The 27,225-nt window shown below is 36.9% G+C and overlaps 3 protein-coding genes across 5 annotated transcripts; 1 reads left to right on the top strand and 2 right to left on the bottom strand.

The window, feature by feature from the left end:
• The first annotated feature begins 12,763 nt into the window (after window positions 1–12,763).
• Window positions 12,764–14,637, top strand: LOC147863249 (mitochondrial import inner membrane translocase subunit TIM8-like). The gene is made up of 2 exons (XM_087320693.1): window positions 12,764–12,868; window positions 14,247–14,637. Exons 1-2 carry the CDS (start codon window positions 12,824–12,826, stop codon window positions 14,433–14,435), a joined length of 234 nt encoding a protein of 77 aa, XP_087176819.1. The 5' UTR covers window positions 12,764–12,823; the 3' UTR covers window positions 14,436–14,637.
• A 1,777-nt stretch (window positions 14,638–16,414) lies between these two features.
• Window positions 16,415–20,117, bottom strand: LOC147863248 (uncharacterized). 3 transcript variants are annotated; one of them, XM_087320876.1, is made up of 8 exons: window positions 19,992–20,116; window positions 18,830–18,902; window positions 18,697–18,744; window positions 18,539–18,586; window positions 18,039–18,110; window positions 17,790–17,945; window positions 17,477–17,580; window positions 16,415–16,451 (listed from the first exon to the last, which is right to left on the bottom strand). In XM_087320876.1, exons 1-8 carry the CDS (start codon window positions 20,003–20,005, stop codon window positions 16,430–16,432), a joined length of 537 nt encoding a protein of 178 aa, XP_087177002.1. In that variant the 5' UTR covers window positions 20,006–20,116; the 3' UTR covers window positions 16,415–16,429. The 3 variants fall into 3 exon arrangements, with proteins under 3 accessions (XP_087177002.1, XP_087177001.1, XP_087177003.1); XM_087320875.1 differs by lacking the exon at window positions 16,415–16,451 and adding an exon at window positions 16,463–16,916 and having other exon boundaries at window positions 19,992–20,117; XM_087320877.1 differs by lacking the exon at window positions 16,415–16,451 and adding an exon at window positions 16,463–16,916 and having other exon boundaries at window positions 18,529–18,586; window positions 19,992–20,043.
• Window positions 20,118–21,581: 1,464 nt separating this feature from the next.
• Window positions 21,582–26,077, bottom strand: LOC147863247 (DNA-directed RNA polymerases II and IV subunit 5A-like). The gene is made up of 4 exons (XM_087321306.1): window positions 25,798–26,077; window positions 24,758–24,937; window positions 22,420–22,533; window positions 21,582–22,071 (listed from the first exon to the last, which is right to left on the bottom strand). Exons 1-4 carry the CDS (start codon window positions 26,005–26,007, stop codon window positions 21,946–21,948), a joined length of 630 nt encoding a protein of 209 aa, XP_087177432.1. The 5' UTR covers window positions 26,008–26,077; the 3' UTR covers window positions 21,582–21,945.
• Between the last annotated feature and the right edge of the window lie 1,148 nt (window positions 26,078–27,225).

Here is a 27,225-nt window from a genome sequence, read left to right as displayed (position 1 = left end):
AATTATTCTGAATAAGAAGCAATGGGTCATGTAAGAAAAGATCATACCATCAATTCAAAACAATCACTAGCATCATTAAACCCATACATATTAGTTATGACCTGTTGGGCAATGAGATTTTACATGAATATAATTCCCAAACTTTTGCCCTTAAAGAGGAGAGCAATACTAGTTTTGATGGACTAGTAAAAGAATTTGGGTGGATCAGAACAACAAGGGTTTGAAGTGGAGCATCGGGAATAGGAAAAAAGTCAATGGACGAGGCTCAAACTCAGATGTTAAGGTGTGAATGGGGGGGGAGTCACGTATTAGAATTTAGAACAAAAATACGAAGGGTATCAGCTGTAATTACGTGATACTACACCAAAGGGTATTTTGTAATAATATTAACCCAATAACAGATATTATTCTTCCAAATTCCAAGAGGAAATATTTTCCTTGAATTTATTTATTTATTTGTTGGTTTGTTTTTATGCTGTTTGTATTTTCGTCACTGCGAGTTGGACAGAGCTTGAAGGTCGAGAATAAAAGAAATAAAAAAGGAAAAGAGAAATAGAGAATAAATGTAATTTCTCTCTTTCATCTTCTTTTTAACTAAATTTTGCTTCTTTAGTTTGCTTGTTTTGGTCTAAATTTGGGTCTTCTATTTATAGAGACTCTCACCATTAGGGTTTGATCTATCGTCTCAGTTCCTTGGATTGAATTTCTGGAGATTTCTTTTCACCTATTTACAACAAACTATTTGTGAATTCTCGAAGAAATTTCATCATATATATATACCTATATTATAGCTGGAGAAATCAAAGGGTATAGAAGAGCAAAAGGAAGTAGGGGAAACCAACATACTTCAGAAACTGGAGAAGAAAAATCAACCGGAAGAGCAAAATCTCCAGCCAGTGCCTAATCAAGAAGCTGCTAAACAACCAGGTTTTAATCAATATGGCCAAACAAGTCAACAAGTTGGGTATGGTCAACATCAACTCACGAGCTATAACCAACAAGAATCTGCTCCAACCTATGGGCAAGGGGGTTCCTTTCAACCAGGGTATCCCCCTCAAGAGGATTCAACAGGATCTGGTGGTTCTTCTCAAGGTGGTTATGGACAACTTCAATCTGGATATAATACTCAAGGATATGGTACTCAAGGGTCGTTGCCAACTAATTATGGACAACCAAGTAGTTATGGCCAACAACCTTCTAGCTATGGAGCTTCACAACCAGGATCAAGTGCATTATATGGTAGTCAGGGGCCAATACAACCCCCACCAAACTATGCTATTCAAGGGTCTATTCCTCCACCACAATCTGGTTATGCTCACCCTACCTCAACTCAACAAGGCTATGGAAACTCGACAAGCTATGGAAACACTTATGATGACCATTCTCAAGGCACTGCTCAGCATGTATACAATCAAGGTGAGGGGAAAGGTGGTGTTAGTACTGGTGGTTTGGATTCAAGTAATGTGTCTGTTGCATCTGGCGTGGTCTCTTCCACTACAGAGGGCTGAAATCAAGTAGAGAACTTTTGGTTGCAATTTGGTGGAGTGTCATCCTCTGCAGAGAGTTGAATGAAACCTATGAGGTACTAATGTTTATTTAATCATGGAGATTGTGTTTTTGTTATCTAAGACTTTGCTTCCGTTGTGGAAGAGGTCAGTACATTTTGTTGTTTCTTTTTCAGTGCAAATGTTATGTTCCCCCCTCTTGTTTCAGTTAGTTTTTAAGTGACTATTTGAGTAATGACAATCACAAAACTATTTGAGTAATGCAAAATCTCCAGCCATTTTTGTAGAAGAGCAAAAGGAAGTAGAGGTAGCACAAGCACCTGAACAAAGTGAAAACAGAATTGAAAGGAAGATACAAGAAATTGGCCAAGTATGTCCAAAAAAATGAAGATTGGGTGCAATTAGAAAACTGTAGACCAACGTGCACATTCTGTCTTCTAACTGCAAGACGAGAGATCAGTTTCTTAACTTTGATTTCAGACAAGCAGAAAGATAGTATCCATCCACTGAGAAGGCTGGTTGTCAAAGTCATAAATTGAAATATAAAAGCCTCCGGATCCATCTACATATAATGGTGACTTGAATCGCTTCTTGGAATTTTTGTTTGGCAGTGTTCAAGTCTACGAGTGATGCACATATCACAACCATATAAGACAGGAATGAATAATCACAACTATTCAGATGATATCAGTCATTCTGGAAAGACTAGCAGCAAAAATGGATTGGAGAGAGAGAGAGAGAGAGAGAGAGAGAGAGAGAGAGAGAGAGCTACCTTAGATGGTTGAGGAGGACTGCTGCAGGAGATGTTGAATCTATGAGTAGCTGGCAACGAGCAACAAGCTTCCAGCAAGGTGCAGGGCTGAGGGAGCAACGAACAAACAGGGAAAATGGGGGAAAATGGGGGAAAAGGGGGGAAAAGGGGGGAAAAGGGAAGTAAAGATTCATAATTTAGACTCTATTAGTTTTTTTACCTTTTTGTTACACACATAGTTATTAGTGACATATGTGAGCCTTTCAAATTCCTACACTCCCAATGCAACTTGAACAATTTGTTCCTACTACCTAGGACTATACTACTATAGTATTGGTCTTAGTAAAATTTGACGGTATTATGAAATTTTAAGCCTTCATTTTTACGTTTTCATAAAACATATGCCCGTCAAGATTGACGGTTTCATTTTAAAATTAACTTTCATATACGGTTAAATTTGCCAAAAACGTTCAAAACGGCCGTCAAAAGGCAACACTGGCTGTGCTTTGTGCGTCCACATACAATCTTGCTTACATCGTGGGGGGAGTCACTAGTGATTGGATTGCTTGTGTCACACACAGACACTCTCTCTCTCTCTCTCATTGGCTCGATCACGAATGATCGAGAGAGCACCCCCCCCCCCCCCCCATTCTCACATTCTTGGTGCTTCACAAATATTTTAACATCCCGGCAACCCATATGCGTCCCACTTGTTTGCGAAGAAATAAATAAATGCTACTGCAATGCAGCTGCACGTAGTAGTGGCAAACCATATATCTCCCACTTGTCGCGACGAAATGCCACGATGCTTCCTTTTTTCTTGTCACCCTTCTCTAAGTTTATGATTTGAGCTCCTATCACTACCACATGGTTGTCAATGGTCATATATACTAGAAGAGTTATTAAGATTACGGTAGCGTCGTCCCTAGATTTGGATTCGGTGTTGCCACTACCTAGAGAGCTCATCAAATACATCTCTCTTTCTTTTTGTGTTTTCCTATGCATTCAACTCGCCCACCATCTGGATTAGATAGGTTGAACTACCCTAGTAATCATCATGTGATTCCTTTATTATGATCGATTTTCTAGTGTTTTTTGCATGGATGGTGCAAACTCGAACAACATATGGCTACATAGGCTATGAATCGCCCTGTGCCGTAGCAACAAAGTCATAAAATTAAGAGAACCCTTTCTAAATAGTAGTTATTCCCTTTATATATAATCCTAGTCAATAAGCTCAAATATAAAACCCAGCAATTCGGTGAATGAGGGCATCTTTTCCCCAAACAATGTGTTCAATGTTCACATGCTTCAAAAGCATTTTGTTGGCTACTCGAAAACCATACGGTTTCACACACGTTAAGATGCCGGATTAGATTGGAGATTCTTTAATTCTCGTCATTTTCACAATTCGCAAGGTTAGCATTTCGAGATTAAATTTTGTTGCCAAGCATTGTGAGTGGGAAAGTGTGACAAACACACTCGCTCCATGTTGCCCATGTGCATTGGGCCTACCTAGAGTAGCTATCTTTAGCATTACTAGGATGAAGGGGCAATGTTAACTAACAACTTTGTTTCTCTATGTCCATGTGCATGGGACCTACATAGATTAACTATGTTTAGAGTTACAAAGTTGAGGGTAGAATATTAACTAACAATAGCTCTACCTAGAGAGTTGGCCTAGAAATAGAGATGGAACCATGCACGACGTGTTATAAAACTTAACATATGTTTTATGCTAAACTCCCAACGAATTAAATTTCATACACATGATTCTTCTTTATCATATGACTAAGATATTTCTCTCTTTGTAGTTAATTCTTGGTAGCAGAAATCCTAGCAAAGTTTGGAGTTCCAATGGTTATACCAATAAAAAATGGAGTGTGAAGGAAAAGCAAAAAAGATGGTATGTACATCACCACACAATTGATGGAAACAAACATGTTACATCAAATAGAATACATATGTCCTATTAGTACCCATTCAACCGCCTGAAAATGCATCAAGGATCTTAACCTCCTTTTGTCAACTTTAAATGATTTTAAATTGTGAGACACAATCCAAGAGTTCATACATATTGGGTGCAAAAAAAATAGATAGAAAAGAGAAAAATAAACCATTATGATACTCGTTGTAAATAGGGGGTGAATATGTATATGATAAGCACAATCAAAAGACGTTTGGATTTCAATACATGTACTTTGGTTCAATTGCAAAAAATGTGGCATGCAATGCGACATCCTTCATTTTGTATTCATGTGTCGAACGATGAATGTAGCCTTAAAACTACCTTGGAACTTATGGGTTTATGGGGAGACCATTGACCCACAACTACATGGATGACTCAAAATGTTGAATGTGCCGTTCAAACTAGGAATTAATATAATATATTGAAAGTTGCATATGACATCATGAAGTCGGTAGGCCTACAAAGACGAGGAACATCAAAGTGAATTTAATATATTTATCTAGATATAGTGGATGTAGATTGCTCATGTAGCTTCCTCGTCAAGCCTTTTATATTATATCATGTCGTCGGTGTAGGTTATGAGAGAGAATGGAATGATGTGGTCCATTGCATGTGATTATTGATATATACATTTTGATGGATATATCAATCCATATGTTCATGGAACAAATAAAAATATTGCTCAATACTTTTGATCTTCATCTCACTACATGATATAAGAGATCTAAAGCAATAAAATGAAGACATTGCTTTAGGAATAGTGACATCTCCATAATTAAATTGCTATGATAATGACCTCAAAATGGAGACGCGATGGGTCATAAAATAAAACAATTGTTTGAATGGAGATTTTGAATGAGGTTCTTAAGGTTCTAAGAGGCATGAAATGTCCTTACATATAAGTGGAAACTAAGGAATCGAGCTTAAAGGTGTAACGTGGGCACATAGTATTCTAGAGACAACTTTAAACACGAACACACTCTTTGTTGAAAGAGTTGTGCAAGTGGGATGCGGGCATGCTCAAAGATGAACACTAGATTCGAATCTATTGCAAGTTTACTCCCCATTTAAAGCTCTAAGCTAACCACCAAAGGATGAGACATTAATTGGCAAAGAGAGAAAATTCTAACCAATAGACAGACACATGCAATGTCATGTAATGTTTGATGTTCTTTTCTCTCTCCCCCCTCGCCCCCTCCCCCTCGATTTGTGCTTCACTTTATGTGCCATTCTTAGATACGTGTATTATCGTCTGTTGATCTCAATTATCAAAAGGCGAAAAAACTCGTGACATAGTGCTACAATTTTAAATATTTAACCAAATTTATTGTAAGGCATTTTATGATTTCCTTTTTATGAAACCAAAGCCTCAAGTCACTTTACAACGCAAAGAGAGGAGAATGATGTGCTCCTTGTATAAGAAGTCCTACATTGCGGAGGCTTCGTTCACATTACACGATGGAAGAAGCAACAATTTCTTCAGTCTCCAATGTTTTGTGTTCAACAAGGTTACATGAGCATTGAATCTTCCGAGCACTTTTTGTTTTGGACTATTGGTTTCTATAGAGAGAGGAGAGAAAACATAAAAAGGTAAAGAAAGATTACTACTATGTTTGACAATGTTACTTTCTTCCACCCTCAAGTCCTCCAAATGTGAAGTGGTTTTTCCCATCTCGTCTTTGAAATTGCTCCCATGGAGGATGAATAAATATATTTGGGTTTGGTTGGGAACTTGGATGGTTGGGTCATGTCTAAAGAACTTGATGCGTAATGTAAATCCATTGATAGTCGGAATCAAACTTTGCCAACTCAACCAAGGAGACAATGATCGATCAAGCACATGACCACATTCGTTGGAAGAAGGAAGTAGGAAATCACATTGATCATGTGCAATGTTCCAACCATATTAGTTTGGTTTTAAATGATGGATGGAGAGTTGACAATGGCAACTGAAAGCAACACGAGATGTGTATTGAGAATGTAATATATTGCCCATGGGGATAATACCCCATCACAATTGCACTTGTCGTCTTATTACTATGACTTCTTTTGTTCGGTGAGGCGGGAAGCTCCTTGCACAAAGGACAACAGTTGGTTGGGCTCTAATACAGAGAGGAGGGCGTGAACAACAATGTAAAACTGTGGAGTGAGGAATCGAGTAGGTGGCCCCATCTAGAGTGGTGAGGTGAAATCATGTGGGGATCGTTGGGATATATAGGCAGTGGTGCATGCAACACACAACAAAGTTGGTACACCTTGGACATATGTGGATAAAAAATAATAGCAAATTGGGCAAAAGGCAGAGGGGATAGGTGTGTTGAGGACACCCACCACCACGCCTCCTCCCCCACTCCATGGGCCAATAGTGAAGACAAAAACAAAAAACAAAAGGATAAATAAATAGGTAGATACATATATGTATGTATGTATGTATGTATAAATTGTTTTTTATAAGTATGTATTGGAATTGGAGTAGGGTAGGGCCTTCTCTATATAAGTAGTAGCCTTATCTCAAGATTCTTTTGAAGGTCAAGCTTCTTTTTATTTTTTTGGCTTTGAAGTGGAGTGCAGGCCAAGCAATCCCCATCGCCCCTCCTCAAAATAAATATAAATAAAATAAAATCTAATTAATTAAATAATTAATTAAATCACTGGCCACGTCAGGGACACGTGGTCATCTGCCGCGTCAGCTCTCCCGAAATCACCGCGCGCAAAAAAGCGCCAGCTTTTTGTCTTTTATTTCATTTTTGTTTTTTTAATACTTTGTTTTTTGGGTGCTTCTCAATAGTCAACGGAAAAGAAAAAACTGCCAAGTGCATCTAACAAAATAAAATAATAATAAATTATCAGTATTAGATAAACAAAAGTGAAAAAAAATGGGCAAAAAGATTTTTCAAAAATTGATTAATTCTTTTTTTTTCAGAGCGCTGACTGGAGTCTCTAGTCAACGTCTCAGTTTCACACAATGGGAAATAAAATCATTATTAGATAAATAATTTCTTTCTTTCAATTTCACGTTTTCACATTGCGACTTCTTTCCCTTTTCACACCACATTAACAAAGCAAAAGCAAACACACACACACACACACATTCTCTCTCTCTCTCTCTCTCTCTCTCTCTCTCTCTCTCAAGGAAGAAAAGACAACGTAAAATACCTCACGAGATTGTTGTCCCACAAGACCACCCAACAACCAACCCTCTGATTCGTCTTTTAATGCAAGGAAAAATGCCGAAAATACTGATGAGGAAGCAATTCAATCGCGCCACTTGGAACCTGGAAATTGCTTGGACCTCGTGAAAAATCAGGTTGCAAATTTTAAGGGACTTAAATAATTGACTATTTTGATGAACTCGGCTTACAAGTTCCTCTTTATAAGAGACGGCGACACACATCCTTCTTTAAACTTAAACTCAAAGAGTCTATAGCTAAACCCGTTAAAATGTACTGGTAACTGGAACATAAAACAAGTGTGTGTGTGTGTGTGTGTTCGAGAAAACGATAAAAGGCGCGAGCTCCATCAAGCTTTAACAAAACTAATGATATGCTTTAATTTTAGCGCACATCCCTATTAAAGTTAAGCTTTCATCACTCCATGTTGGCGTTTCTAATATCTGGATTATCATCTCATTTGCAATCTTAGTTCTGCATTTAAAGTAGATAGCCTTATTAGAGCTTCGCTCAATGAAGATCATGATACTCCATGATTATCATCTCATTGCTCATTGAAATCTACAACTTAGCACCATGATAGTGTTATGAGGTATTGGGTGGTGCCAAAAAGGCGTCCATCAACATGAGATGCCTTTGAATATCAAACTTGATTCTCAATATTTCTCGGTGCTAACTTTTGCACCTTTGACTACTAGGCTAACTACCGAAAGACGGGTAATTTTAGTTGTATTCTATAACACAATGTGGCATATGGTAATTGTTTTTTATTACAAAGTGAACAAACTCCAAACGAATCCAATTTCACTTTGTTTTTTGGTTCCAGGGGCCGCCATTCGTATTAGTTTGATTGCCTACATAAAAGTGATATTTCCCTCCTAACATGTCAAGGATGACTAGTATTATAGAAAAATCCTTAACTTACAAGAAAAAATGTAAGAAAGAATTTAAATTTGGACAAAGTTCTCCTTTTGTTGTATTTTTCTCTCTTTAAGGTAAAATTCATTGTGAAGTTGGGTGTGCCTTTATCTATCATATGAGAGACGTTTGACGTTCCCACAAATTATTGCTTATATATTCGTCATGTTACCTCGTAAGAAAATTAATGCGTCAATATCTAAACATGAATACGTCATGGTAAAACATGTGCTTGGCAACATTAACAATGTGGTAAATGTTTCGAGCATTCCTGGTTATAACTCTTCAATATTCAATGTTCACATCATACATACTTAAGTGCTTTACAACAATTAGTGACGTTGACACTTCATTTCTATGATACAAGGAGTGAACATGATAACACTGGCCTTGAAAAGAAAATGCTAACAAGAATTGTCATTTGGTCACATCTTTAAAATTTTGAGATGGGGGCCCAAGTATTTGTAGTTACTCTCTCGTTCTCTATCCATTGAGCGAACAAAATCATAATCAATGACCCACACCTCAATCAACCAAACAATGATTGTGATATGACTTGGGAATAATAACACCGTCATTTGAAACTTATAACGTAAGAATTCAAGCATGAAGGGTATGGGTTAAACCTGCAAATCCAAGTTTACGCCTTGAACATTGAAGGCTCTAGAAAGAGTTATGGCCATACATGTAGATCAGTATTCTACCATCTAATTTGGTCTAGACAAATTCACCCTTTTCTTCAAAACAATACCATACTTCTTCCCCAAAAAATCATACCCACATCAAACTATGGTAAAACATTCATTCCCACACCCCAATATTTTTCCAAAAACTCAGCCTTCCACAAACCCAATAATGAGCTTCTTGCATGACATGGACCATTTGATCCAATGTTGCTTGTTTTGGTTGACCTTTTTCACATTGCCTAGTTTTTTCAAAAGACTTTCCTTACATTAGTCAAGCTGAGATCGATCAGTCTATTCGTTCGAAACATTGACGACAATCACATGACCTCAATATCTATACAAATGTATGATTTCTTTCTCTTTGCTTATTTTCTTGCTTATCCACGAAATCCTCTATCACTATATATCTGTGATGAAGGATCCATCGCAATATCAACGTTCATTTCATTTCCACTCAATGGCGATATCACAAGAATCCATGGACAAGTGTGTGAAAAGAATGGCACAAGGGAGTGCACAAACGATAGGCAAAGCAACACCAACTCATACAAGAGACATATTAACATTATGTGGAAACTCCACATGTAAAGTTTGTGTAACATTTACAAAGATATGTGACCGCTACAAGGTTCAAATTTTTTATCTACCCTCCTGTTTGATAGTCCCGTCAATGAAAAAATTTGAACCTTGTAGCGGTCACATATCTTTGTAAATGTTACACAAACTTTACATGTGGAGTTTCCACATACATAAATTTGAGTTGATTGATAATGTACAAGTTCAAGTTTTCTTTTGAAAGCAAGATTTCTAGCATATAATGAAATAAGATATTAGAAGGGGTAATGGAAAGGTATTTCAAGATGGTCGAAATATCTAAAGTTAATGAACCGTCATGAATGAACGCAGTCCACGTGCAATGAGATAGTATTCGATTAAAATTGTCAGTGTTGGTTGTGTGGTAAAGTTTTGTTTGCATGGTAGTAAAAATATATATGTTCTGCAATGCATCTCTCTCTCTCTCTCTCTCTCTAAATGATTATTTACTTGTGCCCTTGTCAACTTATATAAAGAAGTTTCGGTAGATCGTTTTTTGTAATGATAAATTTGACAGTTATAGAGAGTCCAAAATGCAATTATTAAAATGAGGAAGAACTCAAGAAGTGTGTCAACGCGTAAGCCAAACAAAAGCCACAAAGATTGCAACCAAAGAGGTTTTTATGTCATTAAAATGTTAAGAGAAATATATTTTGGATGTTGGTTTCTTAGTTCTTCAAAATCTAGCATGAACCATGTTCTTTCTCACACAATCATTGCCCTAAATGCATAACTTGATTGGTGAAACGTTGATTGTTATATGGACTAGAACTAATACTCCATAATTCCAAATGAGGGTATACAATTAAATAATGCGTGCAATAAACCTTGAGTTTCAAGGATATAAGAAAATGTGTGGGTTGTTACATCTAGGTTGCAACCCTTTTTGTCTTCGATTGTTCCCCTTCTTGCTTGAAAATAATTGTGGGAAAAAGGAACACATTATTAGAGGTCATTGTACTTCTTCACGAGTAGAGAGTACTAAGCGGAACATAACATGCTAATGGAGAAGCTTAATGCAAATTGGTCATTGTAGTATTCATTCTTAAATGAAGGAATAGTATATTCAAGTTTGTTAGGTATAATAACGTAAGTTTGCAAACTACAACACACAACACACATATACCTACAAATAGAGACACAGATATTGATGGATTCCAATACATATACATAGATGGTCACACATAGTTAACAAGTCAAGCTTAGATATTTTCCAACACTTTTCTCTCTTCTAGTATGCATCAACCTTTTACTAGATGCAAGAAAATTTGTCACGTCAACTTTTTGATCTCGCAATCAGTGGTCCTCCTTTTCCTCAATATTTCCATTGGATATATTTCCAGTATCTCCCCCCCACCCCCAATTAATAACATGTGGTCTTGCAAAGATTGATATGGAATTCTTCTTCCAACCTAAAGTAGCATTTATCAAATCGCTTTCCAAACAACAAAACTTCTTATTCCGTCTATGTGAGTGAAGATTTTGATTGATTTGCCTCATCCTTCTCCAACCTTCTTATACAAACTGATATCCTCTACATTGTCATTGTTTTTCGTTATCATCACATTTGGTTACATGTTGAAGCGACATACAACTTGAAATTATGTGAGTATTTCCATCAAATCTTAACGAGAGATTTACTTGCTTAATAATCACTTAACACACATCAACCTATAATTATAGTCCAATATAAAATTATCCACCAATAAGAATCCTTTGATTATAAGTTTTATCCACATTGCCCATTGTTATGTTATTGGTGCTTACACAACTTTCAAATGTGATTCCTACAAACATCTCATGTCCTAACTTCAAATGGTCCTCCATGTTTGCGATTTTAATTGCTTGTTCACATATTTATTTTAAGAATCATATAACGAGAAGTAATAAAAGGGTTCAAAGTTATGGGAAGTAATTAAAATTTGAGGGGAATCCATCCAAATCATACCATGAATGCATACAATAGTACGAACCCAAACTAGCAATGGGGAATGATGGCTCAATGCCCTAATCTCATCATCTATGCTAAAACGTCCAATTAGTGACCATTCACCCCAAAAGAAAATATTAATAAACTCAAAGAAGCCCAATGTTTTGTAATCATCATGAATCAAGTGGTTATCACCTCCAACCAAACATCTAAAAACTCTCCATACAAATACTCTATCCTCCATAGATAGACCGATTTTATAATCGTCTTTGGAGGCCAAATATGATTGAGTCCAAAAATATAACAATTTTCAAGTAATACATGTGAAAGTGAGTAGCAACTCTCGTTATTCAAGAAATTGACTAATGAATGTCGTAATTGAGAGTGCACACTATGACTGTTAGAGAAATTCGTGCACGGAGAGAGAGAAATTGATGAGGTAGAAGAGAGAAAGGTTTGTCATGTGTGAATTGCTCATATTTGTATCTTTACAATGCAACGCACAACTTTTCTTACATAGCATACATGTTACTTTGTTGCATAAGTAGGAAATTCACACACAACCAATGTAAGTGTTCCCATGTTTCTTGGAAAAAAGAGAAACAACATAGAAATAGAATTTAGAAAGAGAAATCGGGGGTCATTCTTGGCTTTTCTTTGTTCTTGTCGATGATCATGTTGAATGGCAACACATGTGCCCCCTTCGATGGTTTCTCCAATATAGTTATCAGCAATGTAACCATACCTACTAAATATAGAGTGTGTCTGTTTGTAGATATTCGTATCATCACTATCTGTTTTTTCGTATAGTCCTCATAGTTAGGCAGTATTGGGGATTTTGGAGCACTATGTGGTTATTGTTAGCAATGGGCACGGTTCGGTTCAGTTTGAAGGCAAAGAAATTGAACCGAACCGAACCTGAACCGTTTATATAAAACAAAAGCTGAACCGAACCGTTTATGAACTCTCAAGTACATATTTAAACCAAACCATTTAAGAAACAATAAACCAAACCATTTAAGAAACAGTAAACCAAACCATTTAAGAAACAGTAAACCAAACCATTTAAACCCAAACCGTTTAGGGAAAAGTTGAAACCAAACCCAAACCAAAACCGAACCGTTTAGGGGTATTCCAGGAATTTATGGAAATACGAGGGAGGGGCATTTCGGGAATTTTGGAAATACGTGCGGGAGCGGGAGTATTTCAGGAATTTCGTGGGTTTAAGTCTGCTGAAAACCCTAACTCTCGGAAATTCTCTGCATCTCCGTTTCTGTCTCTTTCTCTCTGTCTCGCCGCCATGGATTCCAAACGCGACACTGAAGAGCTGCAGAGACTTCTCGAGGTTAGTATGGTTTTCCACCATGTGCTTCTTTCGAACTGTAAACCGATGTGCATAAGGAAATTTAGGTATGGTCGTTTGAGCGGTAAAGAAGTGCTCTTGAATGCATTCTCCCAACCTTCAACTGTAAACCCAACGGTAGTCAATGCTCTTTTTGTCCAGGATAGCGAGAATGTATAGGTTCGTTTTGTGAGAGGCCATAGTTACATCCGACATTAGAAGTGATTGCTATAGGTTTAGAATTCATAGTACAGAATTTACCTGAAAATCTACAGATTATTTTCTTGTTACATTGAGATTAGAGGTGATTCGAGAGCTTTAAGGTCCAAGGTTTTGTATGTGGGAATGCATTGTTATCGGAGATGATTGTAATGGTTTATGGGTTACATGCTCCATGTGTTTAAGTTTTACATTTGTTGCATCCACCAATGGCGAGTTTATAGACAAATCTACAGATTTTCTGCCGAATGTTACATTTGATATTCAAGGTGATTTGAAAGCTTTAAGATTTATGGGTCTATGTGGGATGCATCATGACATACGATGATTACAAAAGTTTGAACTTTGCTTGTTCGATGTGTTCAAGCTTTACATTTTTACATTTGGTTGCAGAAAAGATTTGAGATGTTTTCAGGAAATGTTATTTTGATGATTCGAGGATTCCTTAGCATCACATGTCTCTATATGATGTTATAGTTATGTAGTGGTTTTAGAATTTGAAGGTGGTATTTTTGAAGGCTGGAAGAACATTAGCATCAATTGCTTCTGTACCATGTGAGGTTAAAATGTGTCAACGAAATGATTTTGGAATGTTTTAAGATTTTAAAATTCTTGTCATTGATAATAGAAGTCATTTTAAATGTTTTAAAGGAGTCGTTTTGATGGTAGGTTTAGTTGTGATGTGGTCAAAACGTACAGATGTTATCATCCTAACATTGTCATGAATGCATCTCCATGATGAGCGATAATGGTGTGTTGTAGTTAAACATATTATTTCATGTCCATTGGAAATCGAGAGAAATAAGATTGGAGGGATGGAGCTGACGCCATGTTTCAATGGTAGATTTAGATGTGATGTTGACAAGTTACTGATGCTGTCATCCTAACATCTCCATGCACACATTCCTATGATGAACCATAGTGGTGTATTGTAGATAGGATAGACAGATTATTTCACGATGATGGAATACCAAAAGAAATATGATGGAAGGGACAGGACTGAGGCCATGAAGAGGGAGGATATTTAGAACTTTGCTTTCCATTAGGGTAAATCCAAAGAGAGTGAGACTATTATGTGACGGGCTACTTCGTTTTGAGTGTAAATGTATGAATGTCCTTAGATCTATCTCTAATCAACACTTTCGTTTTTAATTGTTGTTAGCAAGAGAAAGCAAGGGCGATGCTGAATGAACTTGTTGGCAAATTGACAAGTGTGTGCTGGGATAAGTGTATTGGGACCCCAGGTAGCAAGATCAGCTCAAGTGAGTCCTCATGTCTTACCTACTGTGCTCAACAGTTCATGGAGACAAGTGCATTGATTCTTCGACGCTTTGGTGCTGCACCACAATGAGGGAGGATTTTATTGACACCATCTTTCATAGTCTATAGCAAATAGCAACTCTCAATTATATGATCTCTTCACATTTTTGAAGATATAAGGTTGAGTCAAAATTGTCGTACTTTATGTAACTGTTAGTGTTGAAATGTCATCTTTTCATTTTTTGAAGGAATTGCTAGTAAGAGGTTATATCGATAACATTTCTTGATTTTGATCTGGGTGTTAGTTTTTAGTACGAGAAGTTATATGTTGCCATTTTGTTTTTAGTATTAGTCAAGTTAGTTCAAGTTCGAGTTCAATGTGTTTGGTTTTAACATTTCTATGACGCTGTTGATAACGACGATGATGAATGAATATCTTTGGTTTATATGGACTTGCCGTAGCAACAAAGAAGCATAACATTAACATTGTTTAGGCAAATGTATGATTTGGATATAATTGAGGTTATATGCCAAGTGATCTGGAAGTGGAGGTTCCAAATTGGTTTTTAATTACTGTAGAAATGGTGTCCCTCTGAAAGCCAGTCCTAAGATGCCCCTTGCCTAATTCATTGTATGTAATGACCGTCCATGAATTGGTTTCAAGTGTGTTGCACCAGATCATCACAGATTTGAGATTGTACAAGTTCCTCATAGTTTGGAATGATAAGCCATTTGTATTTCCTCAAAGATGGTGGGTTACATTATTGTCTTTATTATTTAAGCATGTGAAATCTAAAAAATATCCAGATCGTGTATGATAGTCAGGTGATTTGTAGTTAGTCATGGATATATTGATTCATCTACTTCAACATGGCCTACCGGATTTACCCCACCTGATACAGTGATAACTAGGTGTACAAGTTATTGTGCTGAGGTATAATAAATGGGTTGGGCTCTGGTTCTCAACAGCCAATCCATCGTGCATTAATTTTTAAGATGAGGACTGAGAAAATACTTTCCAATGTCCATTGGATAGTTCAGAACAATATTAGGTGTGAAAACTTTCGATGATCAGAGAGGAAAGGGGCGAGTTTGCTTTACATGACTGCAAATTGAAAGAAGACCCTCATCAGATTCAAGTACCTCAATGAATGGCATAAGCTAATCTTTTTTCTTATGATGTGGATTTACTGTATGAACATGGAGAGTTTACAAATTCCTACATTCATAAAGCCAAAGATTCAAGGCAACAAAATTAAAGAGGAACATGCACTGCAAAGACTACAGACCCAGCTTATGAATGCTTCTTTTCCTCCACATTGCCTTTGGAATATTCTTGAATACAACTAGTAATGGGCCCGGTTTGGTTTCTTGGCCTTGAAACCAAACCAAACTAAATCATTTATGGAAAAATTAGAACCAAACCAAACCGGTTTATCATAAATTAAAACTAAACCAAACCATTTTTTAGAGATATTGATTATCATACATATTATAAATTTGTGTGAGAAAATCATCATAAATTTGGTTATCACATAGACACTTACTATAAATTTGGTCATTATACTTATCATAAATTTGATAATCATACATCAAAAGGAGACTCTACTTATAATGCATATAAAATTTAATAAGTTAGAGCCTAGAGATTTAAAATTAAAAGTTGAAAGTTAGAGCCTAGAGATAAAAATTTAAGAATATTTTTAAACCTATAAACCTTTAGACCGAACCACATAAACCGAAACCATTAAACCATGAAATTCAAAACCGAACCGAACCAAAACCAAACCAGATCATAACATTTGAAACCAAACCAAATGGTTTATTTATCTTTGAACCAATAAACCGTTCGGTTCAGTTCGGTTCGAGCCAAAACCAGGCCCATTGCTAAATACAACTAAATTATTCGTATATGCACTTAAAGACAGCAAAATATAAATAAATCATTTGAATGGAAAACATGCATAAGAATGCTTCAACGAGGAAACAAAAACCAGTTGAAAAATGATGTGCATAAATGATAATGAATAGCTGGAAAAAATGTACCAGAGGAAAATAAAAAATGTCATACCAATCAAGACTAATTTAACCCTGGATATATTCAATCCTGCAAACATATCAACAAGAGAAGGAACAACAAATTGCCATTTCTAGCTAGAGATTGGAATACCCACCAAAATTTGTTAGAAGCTAATGTAACAACACATGCTTTCAATGTAACTTGAAGTTCAGCTTCACTAATATGAAAAGAATGAAAAAATTAATACATGTCAACAGAACGATATAGTATTTTTGTTTTCTTACAATACAGCACAATCCATATCCTGAAGATTATTCTAGCCAAAATGCTTTCAGTCAAGAGAAGAATGTCACACTCATAATTTTACTGTACAGATTCTGAATGGCTACCCGTCCCTGTATAGTTGACGAATCATTGCACATCACCTTGATGTGTGAAACAAATATATGAATAGAGTTGTTTCAAGAGCAACACCCCCTTTTCTGCCGAAGTGATTGACATATTGGCACACAGTTTGGCATATTGGCATTCATCTCAGGTTGGTTAGCCATCCTGAGTAAGAATAAGAGCGCAAATTCAGAGAATGTAAACACATCAACTTGAAAGCAGATTCTAAGTCAGCATTTACAGTGCCAATTATGTCTTTTTTGTTTGTTAATATGCGAATGAACATTGTCAAAAAGGCCTTCTTAAATTTGTTTTGGGAATATGTGAATGAACATTGTCAGAAAGGTCTTCTTAGGATATCAATACTGACTTTTTCAATGTTTCCCCAAATACACCTGATCAGCCCCAAAAGCAGTAAAAAGGGGATTTATTTAGCATATCATTGTTCCAATAGCGCACATAATTTAGAAGGATAAATCAAGCATATAAATTTGAAATGCTAGAGAGGGCATTGACTGGAGGCCTTCAGGGAAATATAGAAAACTCAGGTGATCCTTTCCTTCTTTTCCAATATGTAAATGGAAACTCATCAACATGTCTATGCAAATTTTGTTCAACATGTAAATTGACAATGTCATAAGGCCTCGTCACTCCATATAAATAGAGGTTTTTTTTTCATATTTAAATGAACATTGAATCTGGATTCCAGGAAACAATATGTCTACCTGTTCTTGATCTCTGCCGCCATTGTCAAAAAGGCTTCCTCGACATTATGTGCTGTTTTTGCACTCGTTTCAAGAAATGGGATGCCAATTTTGTCAGCAAAAGCCTACAAAATTATGTATTATACCAGTTCAGAACACCAGTAAGATACCAGTTCAGAACACAGAAATACCCCATTTACCAGAACAAAAATAAGTAGCAGTAAATTTGCACAACAATGGGTATGCAGGCAGATTTTCATAGCTTGTGGGTGACCTCATATTAAATGCACAACAAGCCAGGTGTATTATGGTGTTATTTCCTACAATTTCTCACCTTTGCGGTTTCAGTGTCGACCACTTTTTTAGCAGTTAGATCAGACTTGCTGCCTACAAGAAGTTTGTTCACATTTCTATCTGCATGGCGTTCTATTTCGTTCAACCACTGCTCTACGTTGTTGAAGCTTTCCTGATCTGTTACATCATATACTATCTGAAAGACAAATGCTTGGAAGTTTAAGAATGGAGGAACCTTCAGGGTACATTACAGAAAGAAGAATATATATAAAGAGCAATTTGTACTCACAATAATGCCATGTGCTCCTGTGTAATAGCTGCTAGTAATTGTTCTGAAACGTTCTTGGCCAGCAGTATCCCACTATTTGAAAACAAATCAATGGAATCTAATTTTCAGCAGTGAACAACAGACACACCACAAAATTGAAAGACAATAAACTTCCACGGGCCTATCAATCATTACATTACATGCCCCAACATCTCAATCAGCTCCGTTTACATCATGCAGTCAAATATAAATTGTTCATATGCATCACCATATAGGGCATATTCATATGTTTCAATGATTAAAAAGAGTTGATGAAAAGGACATTCTGGCGAACGACTTCAGTCACCATTACACACTGTAATGGCTAGAATATATAGATCGCGTCATTAATTGATTTAAGACTTGATCAATCTACAAACAATAGACAACACTCTTGGAAATTACTGAATAAACATCGTCAGCACAGCAACTCTCAATTATAAGCGGAAGGATAAAAATGAAAGAAATTTACTGTCACGCACAATCTGTAGCTTGATTGTTTTGCTGTCAAGATCAATGGTTCGAATTTTCTGATATAACACCAAGCAGAAGGAAGAAAATATAAACACCAACCAGAAATATAACAATGAAAGAAATAGGCCATAACCCCCTCTCTAAGAATAATATTCAAGGTACTGACAAAGTCGACCCCAATGGTACTGATGTAACCCTCCAGATACGAATCATCCTATATATGTAAAACGCTGATTCATCAGGTTTGGATGATATATAGACGAAAATCAAATTGAGGAATAAAAATAAAAACATCATACACCAAAACGGAGAAGAAGGCATGATTTTCCAACTCCGGAGTCACCAATAAGCAATACCTTGAAAAGATAATCGCTGCAAATGTCAACATGAATTAATATGCATGTTATTCCGATTTATTTTCTCAGCATTCCCTTTCATGGGCCAGTTTTATTGTTTTCGATGAAAATGCATGTGTAAAAACATATTGATAAGTACATTAAAGCAATGATCTCAAAGTACTATGAACACAACCCAAATAGATAATCACTGCAAATGGCATCAAAATTCACATGTTTCTTGATTTAAGTAATCATTCCAGATTTTCTCACAATAAACTCATAATTTCTTGAGAAGATATATGGTCAAACTTCACAAAAAATTAATACGTTTCATGCTTGAAAAGATAATCATTGCAAAATTTGCATCAAAAACTCACACGTTCCTAGCTTATAAAGAGAATCACTCTGAATGCTTGCATGAATTCACATATCTGTTGCTTAAAGGAAAAAGATGATCATTGCAAATTCACCTTAAAATTTCATAGGCTTATTGCTTAAAAAGGCAGCAAATCCAACTGTCACCATAAATTCATGATGCTTTAAGAATGTAATCACTACGTATATGAACACATAAAACATACATTGCGAAAAAAACATAATCACTGCTAATCATCATGAATACAACTATTATAATTGCAACATAAATTCGCATATTTAGTGCTTAAAATGATAATAACTACCAGACATATTTCATATGTTTGTCACTTCGAATGGATCATACTGCAAAAGTCACCAAACTTCATCCTTTTATTTTGCTTAGAAGCGAAATCACCTCCAGACGTGATCAAATATTAATGCATTTGAACTTTTTCTTGTTCATGTCCTATTTATGATGAATACCAGACATTCAAGTGAAGAAAAAACACTTTCCGATAGGATCTTCTCGATTAGTTTTTTTTGTCCTTTGTGTGTGTTTGTCTTTCCATTATGGCGACATTTTCTGGGGTTAGCTTTTAAACAACAATTCAAAGGAAGTAGATCTAGAGACAGAAACACAATTTCCAGTCAGTAAAGGAAAAGAAGAACTGGGAAGATAAAGGGGGACAGAAAATGCACAAGAGAAAACCCGACAAGGCCGGCTAAGAAAACAGCAGAGAGGAGGGGGCAGATCTGCAGAACTTACTAGTCAGGATTCATGATGAAGCGAAGAGAATGCGGAGGGAAGGCCCTTCGAGATGGAGAAGGAGATGGAGATGGGCGATGGCGTATCGTCGTCGTCTGCAGGTCTTTTCTAGATCAGCAGGGGAGGCATGAAATTTTCGTTAATTCCCGAAATGCCCCCGGAGGCCCTCTCCAATAGTTCCCCTACATTTCCTTATTTCCCGAAATGCCCTCTGACTTCTCCAAACCTATACACACACACAAAGACTTTAGGACTCGGCAACGGTTCGGTTTCGGCTTACTGGTTAAGCCTAAACCGGTTTGGGAGTTTCCAAACCTGAACTGAACTGGTTTAACCAAGCCGATTAAGCCTTAACCGTCTAGGCCCAAATCGGTTCAGTTCAGCTTGAGCCATCCCAAACCGAGCTCAAACCGGTTAAGGAAGTTCAAGCCTAAACTGAACCAAACCAAACCGCCAAACTATTTTAAAACGGTTTAGCGGTTTCGTTTAGGCTTGAGCTGAGCCAAGGCCGATTCCGACCCGGGGCCACACTTCATTCATTGCTTCATTTCTTAGGGCTGGCACTACTCTAGTCACCTTGAACAAGTACGAATGAGTGAGGGGCATCTTGAACAAATTGATATATTTTTCTCTCTTGCACGATCTCATCATACATATTTATTTATGAGGACACGAATATGCTAATGCAAATATGTAATTAGATCAACTTTGATGTGCCTAACAAAACAAATACGCCTTATAAATAACAACTCCTCCTATAGTTTGTGGCCCCAAAAAAGTTGATCACGTATTTTCCTCACTCTTTGCTACCCTGGTCCCTCCCTATGTACTTGGACTGGCACTATGCAAGAAAGCCAATTACTGATCTCAAATTATGAACTCCTTTGTTGTTCCAACATGCCAAACTACTTCATGGGATGGATGACAAACTAATATTTCTACTTTTATGAGTAACAAGACAATGGTTTGCGTTCAACTACATACGTTCATTTTATTGACCCACTCTCATAGAGAACTTTTTGTTATACTCTACAGAATCAAGAAAACTCTATTTTTGTGGATTCAATAATATCAATGCATCTGTGCCTACAAAGAGAGGGCCGCAATTGTTTGCTTTGAAGTGTGAAGAAGAGGATACTAATCTGCCTACTGCTCATGCATGAATCATGACATATAATACTCTTCGACATTACAATAATAGTCCTCACAAGGTTGCTCAAACATCACAAATTTGTGCTTGTTTCAAAAACCTATACGCTTACAGGCTACAGCCATTTGGAATAATCCTCATAATTCTTCAGCAAATGCATTCACAATCAAGAATTTAAATGATATTGTAGAGCTTATCCAAATCATATGTTAAGATGCTTGTGCTTTATAAACCCAATGTCACTAGTTCAAGTTTTAAGCACGTTAACATGTCTATTGTTTATATTCATTGTAATAAGCATTTGTATTTTCATGTCAGATCATTATGTATATTGACATTCAATTACCACTTCTTTACAAATTCATTATTTGCACCTGAATTTTTTCTTACAAAGGCACGCATTTTCCACATCACAAGTTTTGAAGATTACGACATTGTCCTACAGAAAGACAATTCTCATATATAATTTACAAGATCTGTAATACAACACGTGGGAGACCCAGTCTCCACGTTATTTTTGGACAACAAGTTAATGTTTGGGAAAGATTTTCCTGAAGGCATTTACCCAAAGGTTGATAATGATAACATTGGCTTATGAAAGACAATGCAATCCATAGTATATAGCATTCACAAAACCAGGTCTTATTATAAGAGCTTTAGTAAGGATAAGGATTACAGGTTAAGTTTTACAGAAAATTAACCTTGGGGAGATATGACCATAAGGTCATAGCAAAGAAGACTATTGCAATAGTGGTAGAAGAGAACAGATTAAACCATCTTTTCTCCTTTAGTGTGAATTCATTATTAAACAACGAATCGATATGTGACGTAACGTCCTGCAGTCTCACTAGAACGAATAATTTTCACCACATTTCCTCTTTTGAGCCCGTAATATCGAGATACCGGATCACTTTCTTGCATACGTGGAAGCTGTATGTTAAAACAACATGAAAACTCTTGTTCTTACATCCCCATCCATGCTTGGACAAAATTAATGATAGATGGAGATTGCTTGTGTTCTGGATTTTGTTTTCTTTTTATTTGCTAATTGGCCGATTTCCCATCTTATGATGGGAAATTATGAGAAAATATGATCCATTTATTGCGAATTTAGTATGACATCTACATATATCTATTGAATTTTGTTCCCTTTATAACTATTTCCAACCAACTAGTGCCAAAATTCATGCACCATTTTACTGAAAAGGACCATCTTTTTCTGCATTTATGAATGGAGATAAACTTTATGTGCAAAAACATCGGACGTGAAACACAAACCTGTGTCTCTTTCACTGTGTAACGCTCTAGTAACGCCTTCTTCTCATCTGGAGTAAGCAATTGATGTTCTGGAACCAGCACATGTTCTTTAATATTCACAAGCAACTCTGAATCCTGCAATATGTTTACAATGATAAAATACATGCTCTCTCTTCTTTCCTATTGGGAGGGCTGTATCCTAGTGGTTCAAATCTCACTATATGCACTATTTTACTAGATTCCATTGTGGAATGTAGGTATTGAATGCATAACAGCCAATGACGCTAGCGATTCTGTTTGCTACGCTATGAGCACTATTTTACTCGATGCCACTGTGAAATGTAGGTGTTGAATGCATATAAAGATATAAGACATGATTTTCAAGAATTCCTACAAGGTTGTACAAGCTTTCAAGAATTCCTAAAGGTTGTATTAGCTTTCCAGAATTTGTAATGATGATAGAACCACAGCCAATTACATTACATCTATTCAACTGTTTTACGTGGTTGCCTTTTACTTACAGCTGCATGTGTATCTTTGATTTGGTCTATCCTATTCTGTAAACCCTCCATCTCTTTCATCCATTTGAGTCCATGATATCCAGAAAAGGTTTACAAGATGGCATGTTGAAGAATATTAGGCTATGAGCAGAACATGAATTGATGGTTTACCCATTCACATCTGTAATCCTCAAAATGAAATGGGGGACAATACCACATAGATCTAAGTTTGAGTACTCTTACAGCCATATTAATACTCTGTGCTGGGAAAATGACCATGGGCAGCAAGGTCAATGACCAAGCTCACATCTGGACACCAATGTCTAAGAGGGCGAGACATGCCATCACACAGATGTACACATAATCACACACATTGAGAGTAGAAACTGAGGGTTGGCTGAGTATTGATCAGAAAAAGAGAATATGTAACTTACCAGAAACAAAAGAACATGCCACTTTGGAATGCCTTGCAAATGAACATATTAGGCATGATAGATTTGCTACAAGGTTATACTAGCTTTCAGGAATTTCTAATGAGGATGGAACCATCTGGCACAACACCAGGCATGCTCTTTGTCATCTACTCACCACAGAACCAAAACTCATAAAAGCTCAAAACTGTGAAATTTGGTAACTAGCTTACATTTCATCTTTTATATTTTACTTTAGTTCCCACGCCTACATGGTTATTGTTCTACATAGTTGGGGAGAGTACTTAAAAAATTAGTGTTGGTCTCATGGTTGCATTGGCTCCCTGAGGAAATTAATATCATTGACATCACCATCTCTCCCCATTAGGGTTCACTGCAACACTTTATAAGAAGGTAACAGGGAGGATCAGAGTACCATGAGGCTTTTCAGAGGAGATTATCAGCACCATAGGCATGAAGCAAGTTTTCCCTCTCTCTTTGACACTTTGGTAAAAGGTGACCAAGGGGACATTGCCATGGGGGGACCAAGGGAACAGGAGGTGATTGATACATTGATCTCAATTCTACAATATGAAGAGGACATTGTGTTCATGACAGGGCGCAATCACTACATTGATGCATTACAAGTGTTTTCTTATTATTGAGATCAAACAGTGAAAGAGAAGACAGAGATGATGATCTTCAATGCATCTTAAGCTTGGCTCAACCAATTTGGCAGTGGAGATTGTAACCATATATATAATCAGGAGTCACTTTTGTGAGGCCTAGTTCAACATGAGGTGGGTTGCCCTGGATATCTTTCGAAGGCCTTAAATTGAGTTCATCTAAGCAAAAAAATTGAGTGCTATAGTAAGAAAATCTTGTACCTTGGGAGGTTTAACTGTATCTAGCTATATTTATCTTGGCTTTTCTTTCTCCAAACTGAGATAACAGTTTAAGACATCATCTCTCATTAGATCTCATTGACCATTTTGGCATCTTAAAAGAAGTTAATATATATTTCTCTTTTTTAAGGTGAAGAGCACATGCTCAAAGGTGGGGAAAAGAGACAAAGTTTTGGAAATCACAAATTTATGATCAACAAACAAAAGAAAATCCTAACCAAGAGAAAAGAAAAACAAAATTCGTTGAACAATTGGAATGTCCCTTCTCAACAAAAATAAATGCTTGTTACTATTATGACACAAAAGCTGAAGCTCAATGTTAAAGACTTACCACGAATGGTTGTTCAAGAAGCTCAATGCGATGGATGAGAAAACCATGTAGACTGAATACGTATTCATGATGAATGAGGACAGCATCAGTCATCAATAACCAATCTTGAGAAATTTGACTAGTACGGAATATACTTAGAGCATTTTTCATTTTGTTACAAGGAAGATAATTAATTTAAATATCATATTAATGCTCTACATAAATGGCTATTACCTGAAAAACCTCCAGGAGGTACTTTGATGACATCTCGCTCACACATTGTTTTGCAAATGGAGTTAAATTTTGCTGCACAACAAGTATGGCCCTGTGCACATTCTCTGATTTCATGCGCTCAGCATATGTCTTAATTGTCTTCACTCCAACCTTTGGTTCCTCTGGAAAGAACACAAACAGCTAGGGAGAGGGTATAGTTAATTACATAATTTGGACCAATCCTTATTATAACACACTAAAAACTAACATTTTGTATGATTTCATTAAGTTGGCTCATGATTAGGATCAATCCTTTGTTACAATTAGTGGCAGGCACTAAAGGGTAAGTAAGTACATTCACTATGTTAATTATACAGTTATAATCATTGACCCTTCATTACAATGGTATCAAGCACTAAAACAGCAATAGATGTAATATTTGCCAATGTTAATACTTAAACAATCAGGATTGATCCTCTTTTGAGTTAGTTAGTTGGTAGGAAAACACTCCGGAATGGCTTTATATTTTTCTGTATTCTCCCTCCTCATATGCTCTTAGATTTTTCATATTTCCCCAAATACCATTTGACCCTTGGATGAAGTACCATCTTCGCGTATTTCCTTCCCTTCTCAGGTTAATTGTAGTCGTTCTCCTCAAATTGATCCTTTCTTTGTTGGTTGGCAAAACTCTGAAATGACTTCAGGTTTTTTGTAATTCCCCAATTACCATCTGATCAATCAATGATGTGTATTTGAGTTTGGAAGAAAAAACTCCTATGTATTTCACCAGATGCCATTGGGTTTTTCTTACTTTCTTCAAGTGTCATTTCGATTAAGGAATAACGTGTATGCATGTGATGTAATTATATTCTTCCTTTTCATCATACTTGTGAAATTTCTGAAATGACCTTAGTTCAACGAATAAAGCATGGGATATGTATATATATATATATATATATATATATATATATATTTGTAGCCTTCGCATTGATTAAATTCCTTTCTAATAACCCGTGTATTAAGTAGGTTCGCATTCGCAAATGAACAATTTAATAGAATACCTGTTCAGAAGGGTTAGAACGCTTAGACTTGATGATGACAAAGTCATCTCTTTTGGGCTCGTCACCGTACTTCTCCCTGAACTCGTTTTTAGACATGGAGATCTCGAAATCTGCAACAAGGTAGTCTCGATCTCTCAACATCTGCATCACAGTTCTCCGGATTCGGTAGAGACGACCACTCTGCTCATCGAGCTGTTGATGAGAAGCCATGGCGCACACGCACACAGTCACTCACTCTCACTCACTCACTCTCTCTCTCTCTCACTCTCACACACACACGATCTCTCTGTCTCTCTGTTTCTATCTCTCTCTCTCTCACACAGTCTACAGACATGAAGAAACTGTCTCAAGTTTTTGAAATTACAGAAATACCCCTAGGTTTAGTGATCAATCTATATTGAAATAAGTTGAGTGTTACACAATACAATAATGCATAGATGGATGTAGCTCAATTGGTAAGGTTGTCTAATAAGACCAGAAGGTCATGGGTGATAGGATACTTGTCTCCAACTATGCTCGGCCACAACCAAGACGTCGGATCAGTCACAGAAAACAGGGATGTGGAGAGATGTATCTACGCACGAAACAGTAAAGAAGAGAGTGCACAGGATGTTAACGTGGAAAACCCAAATATGGGAAAAACCACGGCAGCCCTCAGACTGCAAAATATCACTATATCAAGATTACAACATGGGGCACAGAGGCAACAACCTCTTGCTCCCTCGCTTCGCCACCAGGCGGTTACAACAGAGGCAACAATCTCTGTATATCGCTCTCTCTACCTCTCTTACGCACTGTACAAAAGTTACACCCACAAATAACTCTATCGTCATATATTAAGTTTGCCCTAGGTCATATTTATACTAATATGACTTTCGGGCTATTTACAAATATAGCCCCAGTGGGCTCTCTGGAACATATTTACATATATGTCCCTTCCATCCGATGAGAGGTTCTCACCAGGCCTGCGACATCTGGTTCTCACCGGGTCTTTCGTTGCCGGGTACGCCACATCCGGTTCTCACCGGGTCTTCCATTGTTGGGTACTCCACATCCGGTTCTCACCGGGTCTTCCGTTGCCGGGTACTCCACATCCGGATTCGGCCTCAGCCGAGTTGCTCATCAACACGGTTCTTCTCACTTCCCATCCGGAGGGACTTGTTTCCTAACAATGGGTTCAACCCCCACCATTCTATGTGGCATCCTGTCTATGACATTATCCTCCCTCTACGGCCGCCCCCTTGGACCCTCAGTCGGTTTTTGTGGATAACGTTCATGAAATGCTTGAACTATGTCCGGGGCATGCTTGAGATGATGTGCCGGCTCCCATGTTGCTTCAGAGATCAGATACCCTTTCCAAAGGACAAGGTATTGAAGCTAGCGACGGAAGAGATGAGAGTCGAGAATTTGGTCAACCTCATATTCTTC

This window comes from Azolla caroliniana, unplaced genomic scaffold, assembly GCF_043228905.1.
Source record: "Azolla caroliniana isolate FFs.n. ecotype wild unplaced genomic scaffold, voAzoCaro1.0.p SCAF_6, whole genome shotgun sequence".
NCBI lineage: Eukaryota > Viridiplantae > Streptophyta > Polypodiopsida > Salviniales > Salviniaceae > Azolla > Azolla caroliniana.
This window is presented reverse-complemented; position numbering and strand designations above follow the sequence as displayed.

Bases quoted from the DNA above. Each gene is read 5' to 3' on its own strand.
- LOC147863249 (XM_087320693.1), top strand. From the start codon at position 12,824: ATGGATTCCAAACGCGACACTGAAGAGCTGCAGAGACTTCTCGAG. The intron at 12,869-14,246 runs GTTAGTATGGTT...AATTGTTGTTAG, and splicing joins AGCTGCAGAGACTTCTCGAG to CAAGAGAAAGCAAGGGCGAT.
- LOC147863248 (XM_087320875.1), bottom strand. The intron at 18,745-18,829 runs GTATGATGTTTT...TTACATATATAG, and splicing joins GCCTTCTTCTCCGTTTTGGT to GATGATTCGTATCTGGAGGG. The intron at 18,111-18,538 runs GTGCGTGACAGT...GTTTTCAAATAG, and splicing joins AAACAATCAAGCTACAGATT to TGGGATACTGCTGGCCAAGA.
- LOC147863247 (XM_087321306.1), bottom strand. From the start codon at position 26,007: ATGGCTTCTCATCAACAGCTCGATGAGCAGAGTGGTCGTCTCTACCGA. The intron at 24,938-25,797 runs GTATTCTATTAA...CCCTCTCCCTAG, and splicing joins GTTCTAACCCTTCTGAACAG to CTGTTTGTGTTCTTTCCAGA. The intron at 22,072-22,419 runs GTTTGTGTTTCA...TTTAACATACAG, and splicing joins ACACAGTGAAAGAGACACAG to CTTCCACGTATGCAAGAAAG.